The sequence below is a fragment of the Barbus barbus genome, assembly GCF_936440315.1.
Source record: "Barbus barbus genome assembly, chromosome: 25".
In the NCBI taxonomy this organism is placed as follows: Eukaryota; Metazoa; Chordata; class Actinopteri; order Cypriniformes; family Cyprinidae; genus Barbus; species Barbus barbus.
The window spans coordinates 10670999-10687789 of NC_136753.1; the positions used below are offsets into that span (position 1 = coordinate 10670999).

Here is a 16791-nt window from a genome sequence, read left to right on the forward strand (position 1 = left end):
CACCCGCCGACTGCAATGATAACTCTTGGCATAGCCAGGACAATTTTTAATACTTAACTCTGAAAGAAGAAAGGATAGGATGCCTCGAGGGTGAGTGAAACACAGGCTAATTTTCATTTTGGGGTGACCCTTTAATATCTAAAACATAGTTTGAAACAATAGCTTTAAAACTGCAATACTCTCTATGCAAGGCAGATCAAAAGGGTTTTTGGTCCAATTACACAGCAAAACAATAGCAGGTGACTGCACTGAAGAAAAGTACGTCTAACCAATAAAAACATTGGCCTACATATTGGCATACAATTCCCATAAAGGCAACAAGTGATTGTCATCCATTTCTCAATGTGTTCTAATGCGATCTTATGTCCTTGTGACGATGTACGGAAGCCTGTGAGCTTTAAAATTCTCTTCTCACTTAAGAGATTCCCGCTGCAAGTGTGCAAATATGTGATGGCTCGTGAAAGTAAATATTTGTTGTTTTGTTTTGAATCATTTTAATGAAGAAAGAAAGCCTTTCATTCTTTTCATTGGCATATCAATTCTCACAAGGATGCGTTCTGTGTTCTAGCGTCCTTCCGAGTTTGTTCTTTTAAGGTCTGGCAAGCCTCCACGAGAACACAAGACTGTTCTTTGCGTTCTTGGAATTGTGAAACATCCTATATAATCACTACAGCCCATCTAAACAGTCTTATAGTCATACATATCAAAAAACAAGCAAAACCTCACACATCCTCTAATCTACATCTCCACATATATAAATCACACAACTATACCAAGATTACTCAAGATTCTGTACCTGGCAGTGGCATGTGTGTCTTCATACAGCGAATGGGTGTGATAAAGGCATGTAGGCCATGACACTTGCCCTGCGTGTACAGCTGAGCCAAGACTATAGCATGATTTGCGGTTTTACCCACTACAAAGTCAAACACAGAGAAAAAAATGATAATTATAAAAAATTAAAATTATATAATCAGTTGTGCACAGTGCAGTCTAATATTTAACATAAAATTATGTGATTTGAACATAGCTTACTCACATCCACCTGGCCACCATTTAATAGAGGAGATTGTTGGACTGTTCAAAACAAACTCTTGAGTGGAAGGGTCGTAAGTAGCAGTGGTTTCAAGACCACGGATGTGTGTACCTAAAAGGATGAAATACATGCAAAACAACACAGACAACTTACTACAGATCTAATGCAAGAAAATCAAAGTGAAATTCATTCATATTTAATGCAGTTCACAAGTCAAATATTACTTATTATTTAAACAAATATCTGGAACTGAGTAAATGAACATGAGGACATACAAGCTCTTATCCCCTTGGTGGTTCAGTGTAACAGTATTCATAATGTTTCCATTTAAACAGCAAGGTTAAGTTAACCCTTGTAAGGTGTGTGACAGCAAGAAAAAAAAACTCTTTATCAACAAAACAAAAGCCTAAGCCATTTTTGTAACATGATTCATGTTTTAGTTATATACAATTTGTTTACTGTAAGTAAATTGCTTATAATAATTGAGCTCATGCTGCTCAGTATAAATTCCTCCAAATGTTAGTTGCCAGTGCATAAACAACATAGACACAGAGCTGATAGTGAGGAGTTAAAAAACTATAAAATTCTGGCAAGGTTTTACTTAAAAGGTTTGTGCATGCAAACAGCAAATATTGATTGCACACACTTTGTTAGGCCAGTTCTCTCCTTTTCAACTTGGGCAATGTTCCAAGATAGTATAAATCACTGACTCTGGATCATCCAACAATGTGATTGTGAAATTCTGTAATCCAGTAGTGTATAAGACCACAGGATCCAATGCAAACCAGTGCCTCAGTATTGCAATAAGTGAGTGCCAAATTTGTTACCGTGCCCCATCTCAGTCTGCGCGTAGGTGCCAATAATCTCCAAATTCCATGCTGGCATGAAGAAAGCTTCCAGTTGTGCAGGTGAGGACTGGTTCAACAGCGTCGGCAGGAACATGCCCAAGTGCAGGTCAAGGGGCTCTGGACGCCCCCGGTGCACACAGCTTTGGTAGGGCAGGGGTAAAGTTGAGCGGAGCATTAAAAAAATAAAGGTGCAGGAAGAGATAGAAAAGCAAGTAGAAAGAGTAGAAAAGCAGAAGATTTATTTAGATAGCAGAGAAACAATCATGGGATTGAATATGAAGAATATTGAATATGAAATAATTTCAGATGCCATATAGGGAGTAGATTAAAAAATGTGGGTTTGTATGGATATAGAATGGGATTAAACAAAATGACAAAAACAAAAGGAGAAAAATCATTTAAGCAGGTCATGCAGATTAAACATTGGATTTAATAACGATTTACAATTCAATTAATTCAAACAAATAACAACAATAATAAATATAAATATAGCCACAAGCGGCAATCATCAGAGTCCAAGCACGCACCATTGGGCAAATGATGTTGAAAAGATATCAAATTGACATCAAAATTGACATCAAAAACAAGGTAAAACATGGAAATCCAACTGATGTCAAAAACTTGGAATGACGTAAATTTAATGTAAATTGACCGCCAAACATACTGGCCCACGTATACATTAAACCAATTTTAGTGTGGGATTAACTTCCTATTTTCACCCAATTACCACTGGAAGAAATTGCTATCCAAACTGAGTTTAAAATGTTACAGCATCGTAACTAATATTTGACATTAAATTGATATCAAGGTAATGCCTTGATATCAATGCCTAATGCGCTGTGAAATGCCTTGTGTAGAGGATACAGTTATGTTAATGGCCATGTCTCTTTTCAAAAGTAATAGGAGTAGGCCTATTTAAGTGTCTTTCTATGGAAGTATTATTTATTACCATATCACAACAGACAAGTAATATTCTCTCTCTTCATTTTAACTGAACCGCAATATATGCAGTAGTGTCTGACAACTTGAAAAATGTTAATTCAGTTCACTCAGCGGTTGATGCTCAAGAAATGCTCAGCACGGCCACTGCATGTAACTTTTAACAAGATTCACTTTTTTGAAGCACCCTAAATTGTATTAACACTTAATATATAACCATTACTTCGTTTATAAACATCTTAATTAATACAACTCTATGGAAATGAATTAATTATTATCTCTGCAATCGATCGCAGTTTGAGTAGCCTATAGTTCTGTGTAAATGCATAGATAAACCGAATAATATCCGTGCTGTCAACAGAATAGTTTAGAACGACAAAAAATATAACATGCCAGTTGAGAAATGCAATAAAATACAATGTTTATATTCCAATATTCCAGAGAATATTATTCAGTGAATTAACATCATCCAGTGAATTATTCTTCACTCTTTAGCCTATTAAACAGCTTATAAACCTACTAAAACTGTCCTTTATTTATTTTCTCCATTTGAAAACATTAGACATTCTACGTTTATTTTGCTTACTGCTAATATTAGTGTTGCTGCTAAAGCTTTTTATAAATAAAATGTTTTTTATTGTTGTAATACGAATATTAAATTTAACATGACAGGGCTCTAGACTGCGACCAAAATGGAAATTTTTTGTGGTCGCACTTGTGTGAGTGCATGGTCTGCGCTGCTCCAAAGCGTCTGCTTCATACAGCACGCGCTGCAGAGCCACGGCACATTGTAGCAGGAGTCAGATTTCACTGATCATGTCAAGAGAGGCGCTTTCAGCGTGAGCGCTTCGTGGGTAGAGCCTGGTTTATACTCGCCACCTCAGCACGAGCGCGAAGGTGCGCGTCGCGGACGGAGCGTAACGGAGGATTTTGTTTTCAAACTAAAGTAAAAGACAGCTTCTTAAACCAGAGAAGGTGAACATGCTGGTGTTCTTGTAGAAAAAAACATGCAAGTCCTGTCAGCGACAGCCAGTTTAGTTTTACTTTCTTTTTAGTTTTTTACTTTTACTTTCTTTTTAGTTTTAGGTTTTCGTTTTGAGAAGCTTGTTGTCTTTGCTGTTTACCTCACGTTATGCTATGGATGCTTTCCTTAATTAAAAACAATATATATATGAATATTTATTTGCTTCCTCAGAGTTTGCTAAACATTCTGTAATATACTCTGTAATATTTTTATTTTTTTATACTGCCAAATATGGTGATACTCGGAATTCGTGCTCTGCATTTAACCCATCCAAAGTGCACACACACAGCAGTGAACACACACACACACCGTGAACACACACCCGGAGCAGTGGGCAGCCATTTATGTTGCGGCGCCCGGGGAGCAGTTGGGGGTTCGGTGCCTTGCTCAAGGGCACCTCAGTCGTGGTATTGAGGGTGGAGGCTGGACATTCACTCCCCCCACCTACAATCCCTGTCGGCCCGAGACTCAAACCCGCAACCTTTGGATTACGAGTCCGACTCTCTAACCATTAGGCCACGACTTCCCTACAGTTTTATAGTACAGCATGTGATGTGTCCTGTGCCATGCCTAGTCTTATTCATTTTTGTTGATAAATGTTATGTAAGCTAGTTTGTCATTGTAACCTACTGTTTTATTGTTGTTGTGCTTTTTAATTAAGAATAACAATGAATCCATCTTTTGTTTTATTCTTAAAAAGTGAAAGGTGTAGCAAAACAGACAATTACCTTTTCTTGTAAAATGTGACACCAAGATCGCAAATTTGATAGTGAAAGTGGCACGAAAAAAGGAATTCCTGTTCACAAAATTTAAATCACAAATAATTCCGATGAAGTGAAAAAGTGAAGTGAAGTGACATTCAGCCAAGTATGGTGACCCATACTCGGAATTCGTGCTCTGCATTTAACCCATCCAACGTGCACACACACAGCAGTGAACACACACACACCGTGAACATACACCCGGAGCAGTGGGCAGCCATTTATGCTGCGGCGCCCGGGGAGCAGTTGGGGGTTCGGTGCCTTGCTCAAGGGCACCTCAGTCGTGGTATTGAGGGTGGAGAGAGCGCTGGACATTCACTCCCCCCACCTACAATTCCTGCCGGCCGGAGACTCGAACCCGCAACCTTCGGATTACAAGACCGACTCTCTAACCATTAGGCCACGACTTCCCCTGAAAAAGAATCAGTTGAATGTTGAACACTTTCATTACCATATAACTATAAACTATGATAAAAGTTCATCAGCATGCATTGATTAATCAAATGTTGTAGCAAAAACAAAAAAAACAAAAAACAAATTGCAACCAAATTATGTGCTCGAGCGACCAACTGAGAAAGTTAGTCGCAAAAGTGAGATCAGTGGGAAGAATGAGTCTAGAGCCCTGCATGAAAGACTGCTAATTCTCCAAAAAAAATTTGTTAAGACGACTGAAAGGAGGAAAAACCAAAGTGAAGTATGGACTTGCTTCACGCAGTCATTTATTTACTTTATAACAGTAAATAAATATCGGTTCTGCATAACGGTTATCGGGCACATAAACATGCAAATAATTGGTATCGGTATCGGTTATAAAAAAAAATATCGGTCGATCACTACTACTGACTTATTGTGACAGTTGGGATTCAGCTTGCGGCCCTTCTCATTCATTCCTATGGTATCCTATGGTAAACGGTGATTGAGTGTCGCACAACTCCAAGTACTAGTTCACCGTTACACTTTCTCCAATAATAAGTAATACGGACCCTCTCATCTCTCATCTCCCATCTCTGTAAGACCATCTCTGGTTTAGAGTCCTTGCCATTGGCAGTAGAAGTGAGTGAGCCTTCAGTGCAGCTGCCGCAAGAGTTATAGAAGGAGTACTGGATTAAAATTGGGGCTGCCCCGACTAAATATTTTTTTTAGTCGGCTAATTATTTAAATACTAAACCATAATGAGCCTTTAATAGCTAGCTAGCCTAAGTTTTCCCGCAAAGCACCAGCAAAAGTAATGACTATGAATGTGTCAGGAAAAACAGAAAGGAGATTTTTTTATTATTATTATTTATAATTAAACTAGTATTCTTTGCTGAGATGGAGAGTCAGTGTTGGCTTCATCTTTGCAACAGACGCTGACATCTCCACAGTATAGAGTCTGGGAATGTGTCATCACAGCGGCAATGCATTCTGGGAATTTAGGTCATGGGAGCTACAGCGGAGACTGGATAATATAGTGAATATAGACATTGATATTATTTAATATTTCTATTATTCTACTTAAGATCGCGTTGGAGCGGTTAAGGCTCACTTTACATCATTTGCCATAGCCCTTTGCACGGCCGGTGTGAAAAACGTGCTTTTTTCAGCCTTAGAAAGCTGAAAAAGCAGAGGTATTTCCTGCAGACATTAATAGATGCCATAGGCCTTATCAGTGTCTGCATGAAATACCTCTGCTTTTGATTAACGCTATGTTGATACAGTAAGCGTTAATCATTCAACGCGATCTTAAGTTGAATCACATAAACATCAAATAATATTTAATATATTATTAAATGTCTACAATGCCTATAAAATGTCTACATTCGCTACGGAACTCGGATGAAAGTTAAACTGAAACTCGGTAACAACTCAATTAAGATATGACTTCATAATTGATCTCTGTAGATTTAATATATACAGCGATTTGCATTAAACTGTTTGCCCTCACACTACAAATAAAAGAAAAGCATATATGGAAATATTATCTGTGGCAGCTCTTTGATCCTTGTTTGTAAGGATTAAGTTTCATTCATTCATTTATTTGATCGCTTATCATTGCTCGGCATCTCTAATATTAATCTTCAACTTGGTTCATTATTTATTTGCATAGCATCCACAATACACATCGTTTAAAAGCAGTTTACAGTAATTGTTCTGTTACCTCTATAATGGCTTAACACTTCTTTACACTGAGCAGATTTACTGGGCAATTGTGATATATAACAATGCTAAACGATCCACTGTTTAAGATCTAGCTATATGTGGTTACATCTGTAATTAATTTCTATAATTAAATGTATAATTACACTGTTGACCCATTCCTTACATCTTAACCCAGCCTTAAACCTACCCATACCACCAAACCTGTCCCTAACCTTATCCATAACCCACCTCAATAGCAGCAAAAGTGTTTTGCAATACAATATAACCACAATAAGTACATTGTACTTATTTCTGCTGTAAGTACATGTAGTTAAGGCCCCCTAATATAAAGTGTGACCAAATGTTCTCTTGTAGGCCTATTTCATTTTATGTAATTTATGTAACATTTATTCATGATAAGCTTCATTCAAAAGCTGTCTACATCACGCACAATACAGTCTGGTAGCCTAGGCATATGGTTAATATAATAATTTAATAACGTAATAAATTCTATAAGAATTTATTCATTCAAAATAAAAATATTAATAAATCCCTCTCTGATAATCCCAGGTTGCTATGGTCACACAGGTTTGTTTACACATTAAGCACATGGCCACGAGAAAATATGTCGTTCCCTCAACATAAGTAGTGGCCACGAGAAATGGATGTTGTTCCCTCAACATAGGGTCTCGGGTAGGGATGGCTCGATACCATACTTTTGGCCTCGGTACGATACCAGAACGTAATACCTCGGTATCAATACTAAATCCAACCATAGGTGACAAATAACTAGCCTCAAAAGATAAGTGAATTGAAAACAATTTTATAAAAAATGTATATATTAAAATAATAAACTATTCTTATCTTAATACTTTTGTATCAAATTGAAACAAAAAACCTACAGGGAACATAGGTTACATTTTGACCGAGTTTGAAGAAATACAACTGAAGTAATGCAATTAATGCAACAAATGTTGCTTTATTGTAAAGTGTTATTCTAACAGTCAAAGTAACATTCAAAATCATGTTATTATTTCTCTCTCTCTCAGACAGAAAAAAAAAGCATTAAATATAAATCTCACTCTCGCTCTCTTGGCTGCTTCATATTAGCGGTCGGCAGCTTGGCAGAAACATCATATTATTGACACTAAAATGAATATAGCAAAACTCTTGCTTAATTCAAATTCAATTATTATTCGACTGTATGAAATGCAAGTGCATATTTTACGTGACCAAAACTTCACTGGTTCTATAACGTGTCACACACACGCACGTTTGAGCTTTCGTTGTTACTGTATCACATCTTATGTAGGTGACTTTAATAAATAAATATTTTATTAAATAACTTTAATAAAAGTTCAAATTAAATCTGAATTTATGAATGATTCTGTTACGGGGCTGACGAGACGTGAGACATGCGGATCCATATGCAAAGCTTTATTATTAAACATGGTCAGAAACAGGCAGGGTCAGACAGTGGCAAACAGGTATGGCAAGGGCAAGACACAGCAATCCGTGGAGCAAGCGTGGGTCAACAATCGGCAAACAGTATCCAAAGGGGCAAGGCAGAGAGATAATCCAGAAACGAAAGCAATAATCCAAACGGGGAGCGAACAGAGTCCAAACGGCAGAGGCAAAGGGGTAAATCCAGAAAACACGGGCAGGGTCAGACACGGAAAGGAAAACAAGGCAAGGCAAGACTATGAAAACTATGGCTCTGTAAAGTTGCTATCGCTGGGTTAGTGATAAACGCTAACAATACTCGGACCTGAGCAAGAGCAAGTCCCAGGCTTATATGGCGTGTGGTGGTGATTGGAAAATGGTGATCAGGTGTGGGCGAAATAGTGAACAGCTGTGAATGTCGTCAGTGCAAAGGATTATGGGAAATTGAGTCCAATGTGTTGTGAGTGAAAAAGTCATAGTGGTGAACGGGTGACCTCTAGTGGTGGTTAATCGGGAGAGCATGGACCAGATTCGTGACAGATGCCCTCACCTGTTGATCTCTTAATTATCTGTAAAGATCAGGATGAACAAGCAACAAATGCTTAGCAAGATTTGATGTTTTGCCTCCTGGCAACACATGATTTATAGCAACGCTTGCATACAGGTGCAGTAAGGTCAGTTCGTTCACCTTTATCATCTGTTTTGTATGCAAAGTAATGCCATATTTCACTTCTACTGTTCTCTTATTAATTTTAGGCGTGTTGATAGAGTTTCATCTGCTTAATCCGTGTTGTTCTGTTGTCACATTTACCAGCTGCGCAGCAATTTGGGAAGCACTGCCGCCTACAGATGCACTCCGCAAACAACAACAGCGTATGAAATACCGAATTGAGCAAAATTATGATATCGTACCGTTTGAACTATAATATATATTGGTATTTTTCCAGTATCGGTATTATTACATCCCTAGTCTCGAGGCCATGACTTCACATCACCTGGCCACGACATAAGCATGTCATTCAACATATCATCACATTCCCACGAGTTAATATGTCGTGACCACGACAAAACTAATTGAACCGAGCATGTCCCGTCCTGCTCACCGTACCCCTAAAAGTAAATGATGACAAAATTAAAATTTTTGGATGAGCTATCCCTTTAAAACAGGTTCTCTTCAATGGCAAGGCATGGGACTTAAATAAACATATTAAACTTATTAAATATATCTACTTAAACAGCTTCAGAGATTTTGTTCTTTTCATATTTGTCAAGTTTTGTTTTCCAAAAATATGTTTCAAATCATGCTAAAATAAAAACTATGTTAGATCTCTCTAGCTAATTCATATTCATATTAAAGAATAAATAGTCCACACCTCTATCAAACGGTTTCAAAGTGTCTCTCGCATAACACTCAACATTTACTTATGAGAGAGAGAGACAATAGGGTGACCTATCCTATCTGCCCTAGATTCTCAGCAGATACTTTTCCTCCCTCTCAATGACACTCTGTACAAAGAAGCCATTATTCTCTTCAATACCTTCTGCTCTTTCCTTCTTACAGACTTTTCTCTTACATTCTCACTGATTATGGTTTCCTTTCAAGTCTGTCTCTCAGTATTGCATGCTAACGCTTTAGTGGTTTTATCCCCCTCCTTACTCAAACACTGAAGCCTGGTTGCATTGTGCCAATGTAAATCACTGGCCAATGGTGGTTGAGCACTCAAGTTAGGGGTGCACCTGGCGTTCAGCACCATTGATGTTCATGAAGCAGACAAGCATTTCTAGCCGTTGACTGCGCCTTAAGAGGACAACGCAATATTCTCTGCTCACCATCTGTGATTCAGCAGCAAGAAGGAGGAGGAAGATAGAAAATAGAAGATGTCGATCAAGGAGTGCTGTGTGTGTGGCGGACCCATTGAGCTCATTGATCTGCATGACGCGTGTGTCTTCAGCCTGTGTGTCTACACATTTATCCCCATTCTCTCATGGGTCGAAGTCTTCACCATTGCTTCCTTCTAAAGGTGGCACACTACTGCCCATATTACAGAGAAAGCATATATGGCAGTCGAGCATGCAATGACAAGAAAGACAACATATCCACGTGTTCTAATCTACTAACAATAAAATTATAATCAAAAAAACACTTTTTAAAGGAGTATTTACGAGAAATATTATTTACCAGAATTTATTTAGGTGAAAAATCTTTTTTAGAAAAATATAAAATAAATTAATTGGAGATGCTTTTGATTATTACAATTTAATGGAACCATTAAAATAGAATCCAGAAAATAATGGAAAACAGAATTAGGTAAAGATAAAACTGTAAAACACAATTAATTAGACAGGCGTTTTGATTAAAAAAAATTAATCTAACCATTAAAACAGAGTATAGAAAAATGTAAATGGAAAAACTGAATTTGGAAATAACCACAAAATGATTTCATAGGGCCCTATAATTATAATAAATCATTTTGTGGTAATAAACATAGATGTAAGTGAACAATAGCTTTTAAAATAACTTAAAATACATATATAATAGCAATGATGCAATAATAATTATTTCAAATAAAGTATCAAAAGCAAGAAATCATATGGTTTTATTGAACAAAACTGTTAAAATACATAAATGTACTAAAAACAACAGCTAATGTACATTACGCATTACAGCAAAGGTCTGCAGGGGGCGCCCTGTTTTTACACATTACTGCACGAGCTAATCCTTGTTTAATATTGACCAAGCACCATTTAATTCAAATGTCCACTTAATCTTTAATATTTGGCCATTTCTTTAGGAGAGAAATGCTATAGCCGCTGTAATGAAATGAATATGTGGACAATGGACATCAAAACGTGTAAACTAGATGAGAGTTTGAGCTTTTATTTTGAAATCGCGATGTATTCTCCTGTGTTTGTGTAGATTTATAAATGATTTACCTCACAAATCTGTTGAAATGGCGCACATTGCGTTCCCAGATGAACGCTATAATAAACCAAACTCACAACAACATGCAGAGATGGAGTTTGAGTCGCTCCACATGTAAATAAAGCACATACTGTGTGAACTGCATCGCATATAATGATTTGATTAAATCATAGCGTTTGTGAATTCAAAATTACGCTTAATTATGATTTTTAAATGGGTTTAATACATCATGCAACCTTGGAAAATAGTCTAATAATGAGTTTTATGGATTTTCGTCCGTGAAATGCGCCACTTCCGGTATTTTGCCGGTAAATCCACACGAGCAAAATGAAGTCAACGATTTTTAAAAATCGACTAGTCGACTAAAATCGACGAATCGCGACAGCCCTAAAGCTGATTCAGTGCCATGTCCTACCCTGAAACCAGACTGAAAAGCATCTAGCACATAATTTTCAGTAAAGAAAGCACTCAGCTGAGATAAAACCTAGCTCTTTCTCCAATATTTTTGAAATACAAGGCAGCTTTGAAATTGGCCGGTAACTCGTGAAATCGTCCAAAGCAGACTTCTTGAGAAGGGGCTGAACGACTGCTTGCTTAAGACATGATGGAAAGGCTACAGTTCACAATAGATGTAATACTACGCCCAACAAAATCAGCACCAAGTAAACCTGAAGGCAAAATATCCGTTTCAATATATGTTTCAATTGAGCAATAATATGACCTAGATCAAACTCATCAAAAGTGTTGACATTAATAAAGTCATCTCCTTTCCATCTTACTCACGAAACCTGGACCTAATGTTTTTAGTTTTTCCAGAGAAAAATTCTCACAACACTCTGTAGACGAAGGTATCATGATCGCATTTGGATTAAGAAACCTGTTAAAATTTTGGTGAGTTTGAATGCTGCGATATAATATTTGAAAAATAGGCTGCTTTATATAAAAATATAATGTTGTGATTCAGTATTTAAATTATGATATTAATAAAAGTCGAGGGGGAGCATTGACAAGTTTCTTTGCTCCTGGATGTGAGAGCTGCGCAATTTGTGTGTGTGTGTGTGTGTGTCAGTAAGTAGCGCATTAATATAGAAAGGTAATTAAAGGCCCTAATGCACACCAGTATAGGTGTGTGTATTGTAGGAGCTGGATGACATGTGATGATGTATAACGGTATAGTAGTGGTGTCCAATTTCTTAGGGGAATATTTTCACCCCTACCACTTGACACTCTGTTTCAAGGGACAAGGGGAAGAGTAAGGTGAAGGGGTATAAAATAGAATTGGGATTGGGCCCTAGTTACTTTGAGCCCCTCAAATGCTCTCAGAGTTGTTCAGCTCATATATGTGAACAAAGAAAGTTATCTCAGACACCCCTAAAAGGAACCAAAAGGAAACCATACTACCAGACCACCAAAAAGAGGTTCATTTGTGGGTCCATTTGTTCTTTGATTTCCGCTTGATTTGTGAAAGCAATGAGGTCCCAGTACGCTTTGTATGGACAAATATAACATTAATGCATGAGGTTAAACTAAACAGTTTATTATTTGTATATGTTTTTGGTAACACTTTATTTCGATATTTTCCACTTTAGTCATTCTACTAACAGTAAGTAACTTTGCAACTACATGTCAACTAGCAGTCATTAGAGTATTAGCAGACAGTCTGCTTAATATCTTCTAACACTATATTTTGATGGGTCCACAACATACAACACACTGACTATCAGAAACATTGCAAGTATATATAAACGTATTCTACTAACCCTAAACCTACACTACTCAGAGTTAGTAGACATGTAGTTGAAAAATGAATGAGAATTAGTTGACATGTAGTCGACATGTAGTTACAAAGTTACTTCTAGTTAGTAGAATGTCTAAAGTGGACTATCAAAATAAAGTGTAACCATGTTTTTTTATGTATATGTATCATTTATTATTATTATTTTATTATTTACTGGTTTAATGTCAGATGTTTCAGTCTTGTTACATTTTTCATAAATAAATAAATACAAAACAAATTTGTTGTCATTTAAGCAATCTACGACTAGCTGTGCATTAAATGATTTTAATCATGACTTGGATCTAGCATTCTGCCCACTTTAAATCAGACACAGTGTTGAAGTAGTGCGGTAAGATCACATTTATTTGAATGCATAAATTATAGCATTGATTTGAATTAATTATCAGGAGGGAGAGAGGGATTAAAGTTGAATGAATTGGGTCTATGCATCTCACTCTGCAAACAATGAAGCTGTGCGTTTAGTTACTTCAAAAACAGCAATTTTACCCCCTAGTTGCAGAGAAATATAATGTAGCGATTCAGTATCTAAGCTATTATATTAATAAAGGTGGTGGGACAGTGTTGACAACAAGTTTCTGCGCAACTGAATATTTCTGTGTGCGCGCAATGTGATCTTCAATTTCTGTGTGCAAGTGATGAGTGTATGCGTGTGTATCAATGAAAGCAGTGCATTAATATAGAACGGTGATTAAACTTGGAACTACCTATGCATTAAATGGTGTTAGTGCATACCTGCCAGCCAATCAGAATGAAGCATTCAGTATTATTGTGAATTTTCAAAAAACAAAAAATAAATAAATAACTTAGGAGCAAAGAAACATTTTAATACTATCTTATCAGAGAAATAAGGAAGTTCACTGTTGTTTGTGTTTAACACCATGCCAGCTTCTGTGACTATTATCATGGCGAGAAAAATTTTATCAGATTTTTACAATTTATTTTTGCTAAAAACTCTAAAACTGTATTTGGCTTAACGCTCTTCTTTAAAAATCTCTTCATAAGAGTTAACTAAATAAAAAGATTTTCTCACAGGGTTAAAACCAGCACAATCTATTAAAACATCAGGGATAAGGAAGTTGAATTAACTTTATATATAATGTTCCCTTTTTATTTTAAATATGACTGAAATGTGTTGTTAAAGCTCTACGAACGTCTTGACTGGTGACATGATCAGGGATTGCCAGGTCTTCCTCACCCCCTTCCCTGTCCACTTTCAAGTTTTCCAGGTCAGACTCCAGCATTCCTACGCTGGTTTTGGTTATTTTAAAATGGACTATATGTGAAAACACCCTTAGGAACCTTATAAAAAAGGTTCTATTTAGCACCAAAAAGGGTTCTGTTATTGCAGAAGAAGCCTAATCTGGTACTGTTCAGAACCATTTTTCTAAAGAGTAAGTACAAAACAGTATCAACTATAACTGGCAAGTAATAAGAGATTTCATAGAACGACATACACCAAAAGCAAGCGCAGACTTAGCAACCGAGATAAACATAAGCCATGGCTGACTTGCAATCTTAATGTCTGTATGATTAGTAGACAGTAAACAATTAGAATATGACCATACTGAGCTGTCAACACCTGCAAGGGTCATACTTAACACTGTTAGCGCTGAACCCAAAGAGTACAACAGTTTCAATTCGGCCTAAATAAAAAAAATTAAATAAAAAAAAAAACACATTTCCCATAATTGTCTGAGAGAGAGGAACTGACCGTGCCCCAGCTCTGTCTGAGCATAGGTGCCTAACATATGGAATGACTCGGCTAACGGGATCCATTTTTTGCGCTGTTCAGCTGTGCACTGGCTGTTTAAGGTGGGAATGAACATGACGTAATGGACACCTAAGGGCTCTTGATACACACCCTTCGCAATACTGCAGAATAAGAAAAAACATATATATTTTTTAAAAAGTAGAGATACATACAGATATGCAGTTACAGAAATTTACACTGGTTTTCCGAAGTGCTTTTTTTTAAAGGCAAATGTATTTACACATTTACATAGACCTGCTTTTAATTATTAATTAATTAACAGTAAACAATAGCTACATAAATTAGCGCAGCATAGTGCTGAATATGTTTTAAAAGTGCATTTTTAACTATGCTTCAACTTTTTCAGTTTGAGAATAGGAGTTGGTAAACTCTAATTCCCTTTGACACACTTTTAACCTCAGACCTTTGCTCAGGCTGTCTATGCAAACACTTTGGAACTTGACTTTGACTGCAAATTGTAATTAGCTTTCATGCTACTCACAAGCCTTTTTTGCAACATCATACTGTTGGTTTGGTGGAAAAGGATTTACAATCCTTTCTACAAAAAGGATCTAAAAAAAATTATAATGATAAAATAAAAATTAATTAATTAACAGGACATTGTTACTCCAAATCCAGAAAAATGCACTGTTTGGATTATAAAACCAGTAAAAAAATAAATAAATAAATAAAAAAAGATTATTTTTTCAGCAATGTAGGCACTATGAAGGAACAGCTGGAATGAAGCAAGAATATAACCCATACATGATGTGTCATTTGATTACAAAGATGCTGGGACAAAGGTGACAATACCACCAGGGCACTTATTTACTTTCATATTTTTCAACTACTTTCAATTAACTTTCATATTTTAAAGACTTACCTTTATATTAAACAGTGAGAAAAATTCTAAACATAAAGAATGAGCAGACTTGCCCAAGCATTTGACTGGGAGTCTGTTGTTATATGGACCTCTAAACTTTTGTTTTCTATCCTTTATAAATCATACAATCGCACAGTATCCTTGAATGACAAATACACATACCTCTTGTAAGAATAGATCTCCTCTGGATCAGAGATACCATATTCCCTCAGCTTCAGAATCATCTGAGCACTCTTCTGCACTGCTGCATCATATCTCTCACTGCGGGAGAGGAAGTTCAGGTCTTCATGCTGGAAGTCTGGATCACCAATAACCAGAGACTCTAGAAAATAATAATAAAAGCACAACAGGTGACAAGTGCCATTTTAACCTAACTTTTTACCTTGATGTCTTAAACTAGATGGTGTAAAAAGGTTTCTGGGTGAAGAACTAAGATACAGAAATAGAAAGAGAAATAGAAATAGAGATTTTCTTACACTACTGAACTTTAAACCTCTCTTTAATTTTTTTAGCCATACTCTGTACAAGTTACGTACAGTGTATGACTTTAGAATAGATAAATAGATAAAGAGGCTAAAGCCCCAATTTATGAAAAAATGGGGGGAAAGGGAAAAACAGAAAAGAGAATATAATAATAAATGATTGTTTTTATTATTATTATTATTATGAAAGGGGGTGTCACTGCAAATACTTATGTATTTGACTTTTGTAAATGACTTTTTCTCATCTAAATCTAATACGTAATTTTCATGAAACAAACTGTAGGCTACAATAGAAAATGAAAGCACAGCAGTAGTTAAATTTGTATTTTGGGGTAAATAGCAATAGATGCATTTCCTGAGAAATGTTTCTGAATTAAATAATTGTTATTCATATTTCGATAACGTACCTATTTCTCTCCTCCTGCGTGTCTTTTCTGCACCACCATCTAGTATGTTCGTAAGGATCTCTGGGATAAAAGACGCATTTTCGCGCTCACGGCTAATATCAGGATTCATGACAATTCTGTTGGACTTCCTTCAGGACGACGTGCCTTCTGCTTAATGTGCTTTTATTGATGTTGTTGTATAACGTTTCAACTCTGGCCTATTGGGGTTTGTTACTTCCTTGAGGGTGGGCGAAGTTTGACGTCAGTTGTAAGTTGACCAATTGAAGCGCTGACAAATTGGTCATCAAGGTCACACGTGATCCAAGAGCCGCGGAGGTTGATATCTCCCAAGTCTCTACTACATTAAGGCAAAAGAATCATAATTCCGGATTCTTATAAT

General features: G+C 36.5%; 1 protein-coding gene across 2 annotated transcripts in view; it reads right to left on the minus strand.

The window, feature by feature from the left end:
• The window catches only part of acox1 (acyl-CoA oxidase 1, palmitoyl), a 41806-nt gene extending 25167 nt beyond the window's left edge, over positions 1-16639 (minus strand). The window contains exons 1-5 of one of the 2 annotated variants that reach the window (XM_079376608.1): positions 16413-16639; positions 15686-15845; positions 14602-14762; positions 1040-1147; positions 797-916 (exon numbers count right to left, since the gene is read on the minus strand). In XM_079376608.1, the coding sequence (XP_079232734.1) occupies positions 797-916; positions 1040-1147; positions 14602-14762; positions 15686-15845; positions 16413-16521 (658 nt within the window). In that variant the 5' untranslated portion in view covers positions 16522-16639. Of the gene's footprint in view, positions 1-796; positions 917-1039; positions 1148-1863; positions 2025-14601; positions 14763-15685; positions 15846-16412 lie in introns of both variants that reach the window. The other variant, XM_079376607.1, reaches the window with a different exon arrangement.
• Positions 16640-16791: the final 152 nt, after the last annotated feature.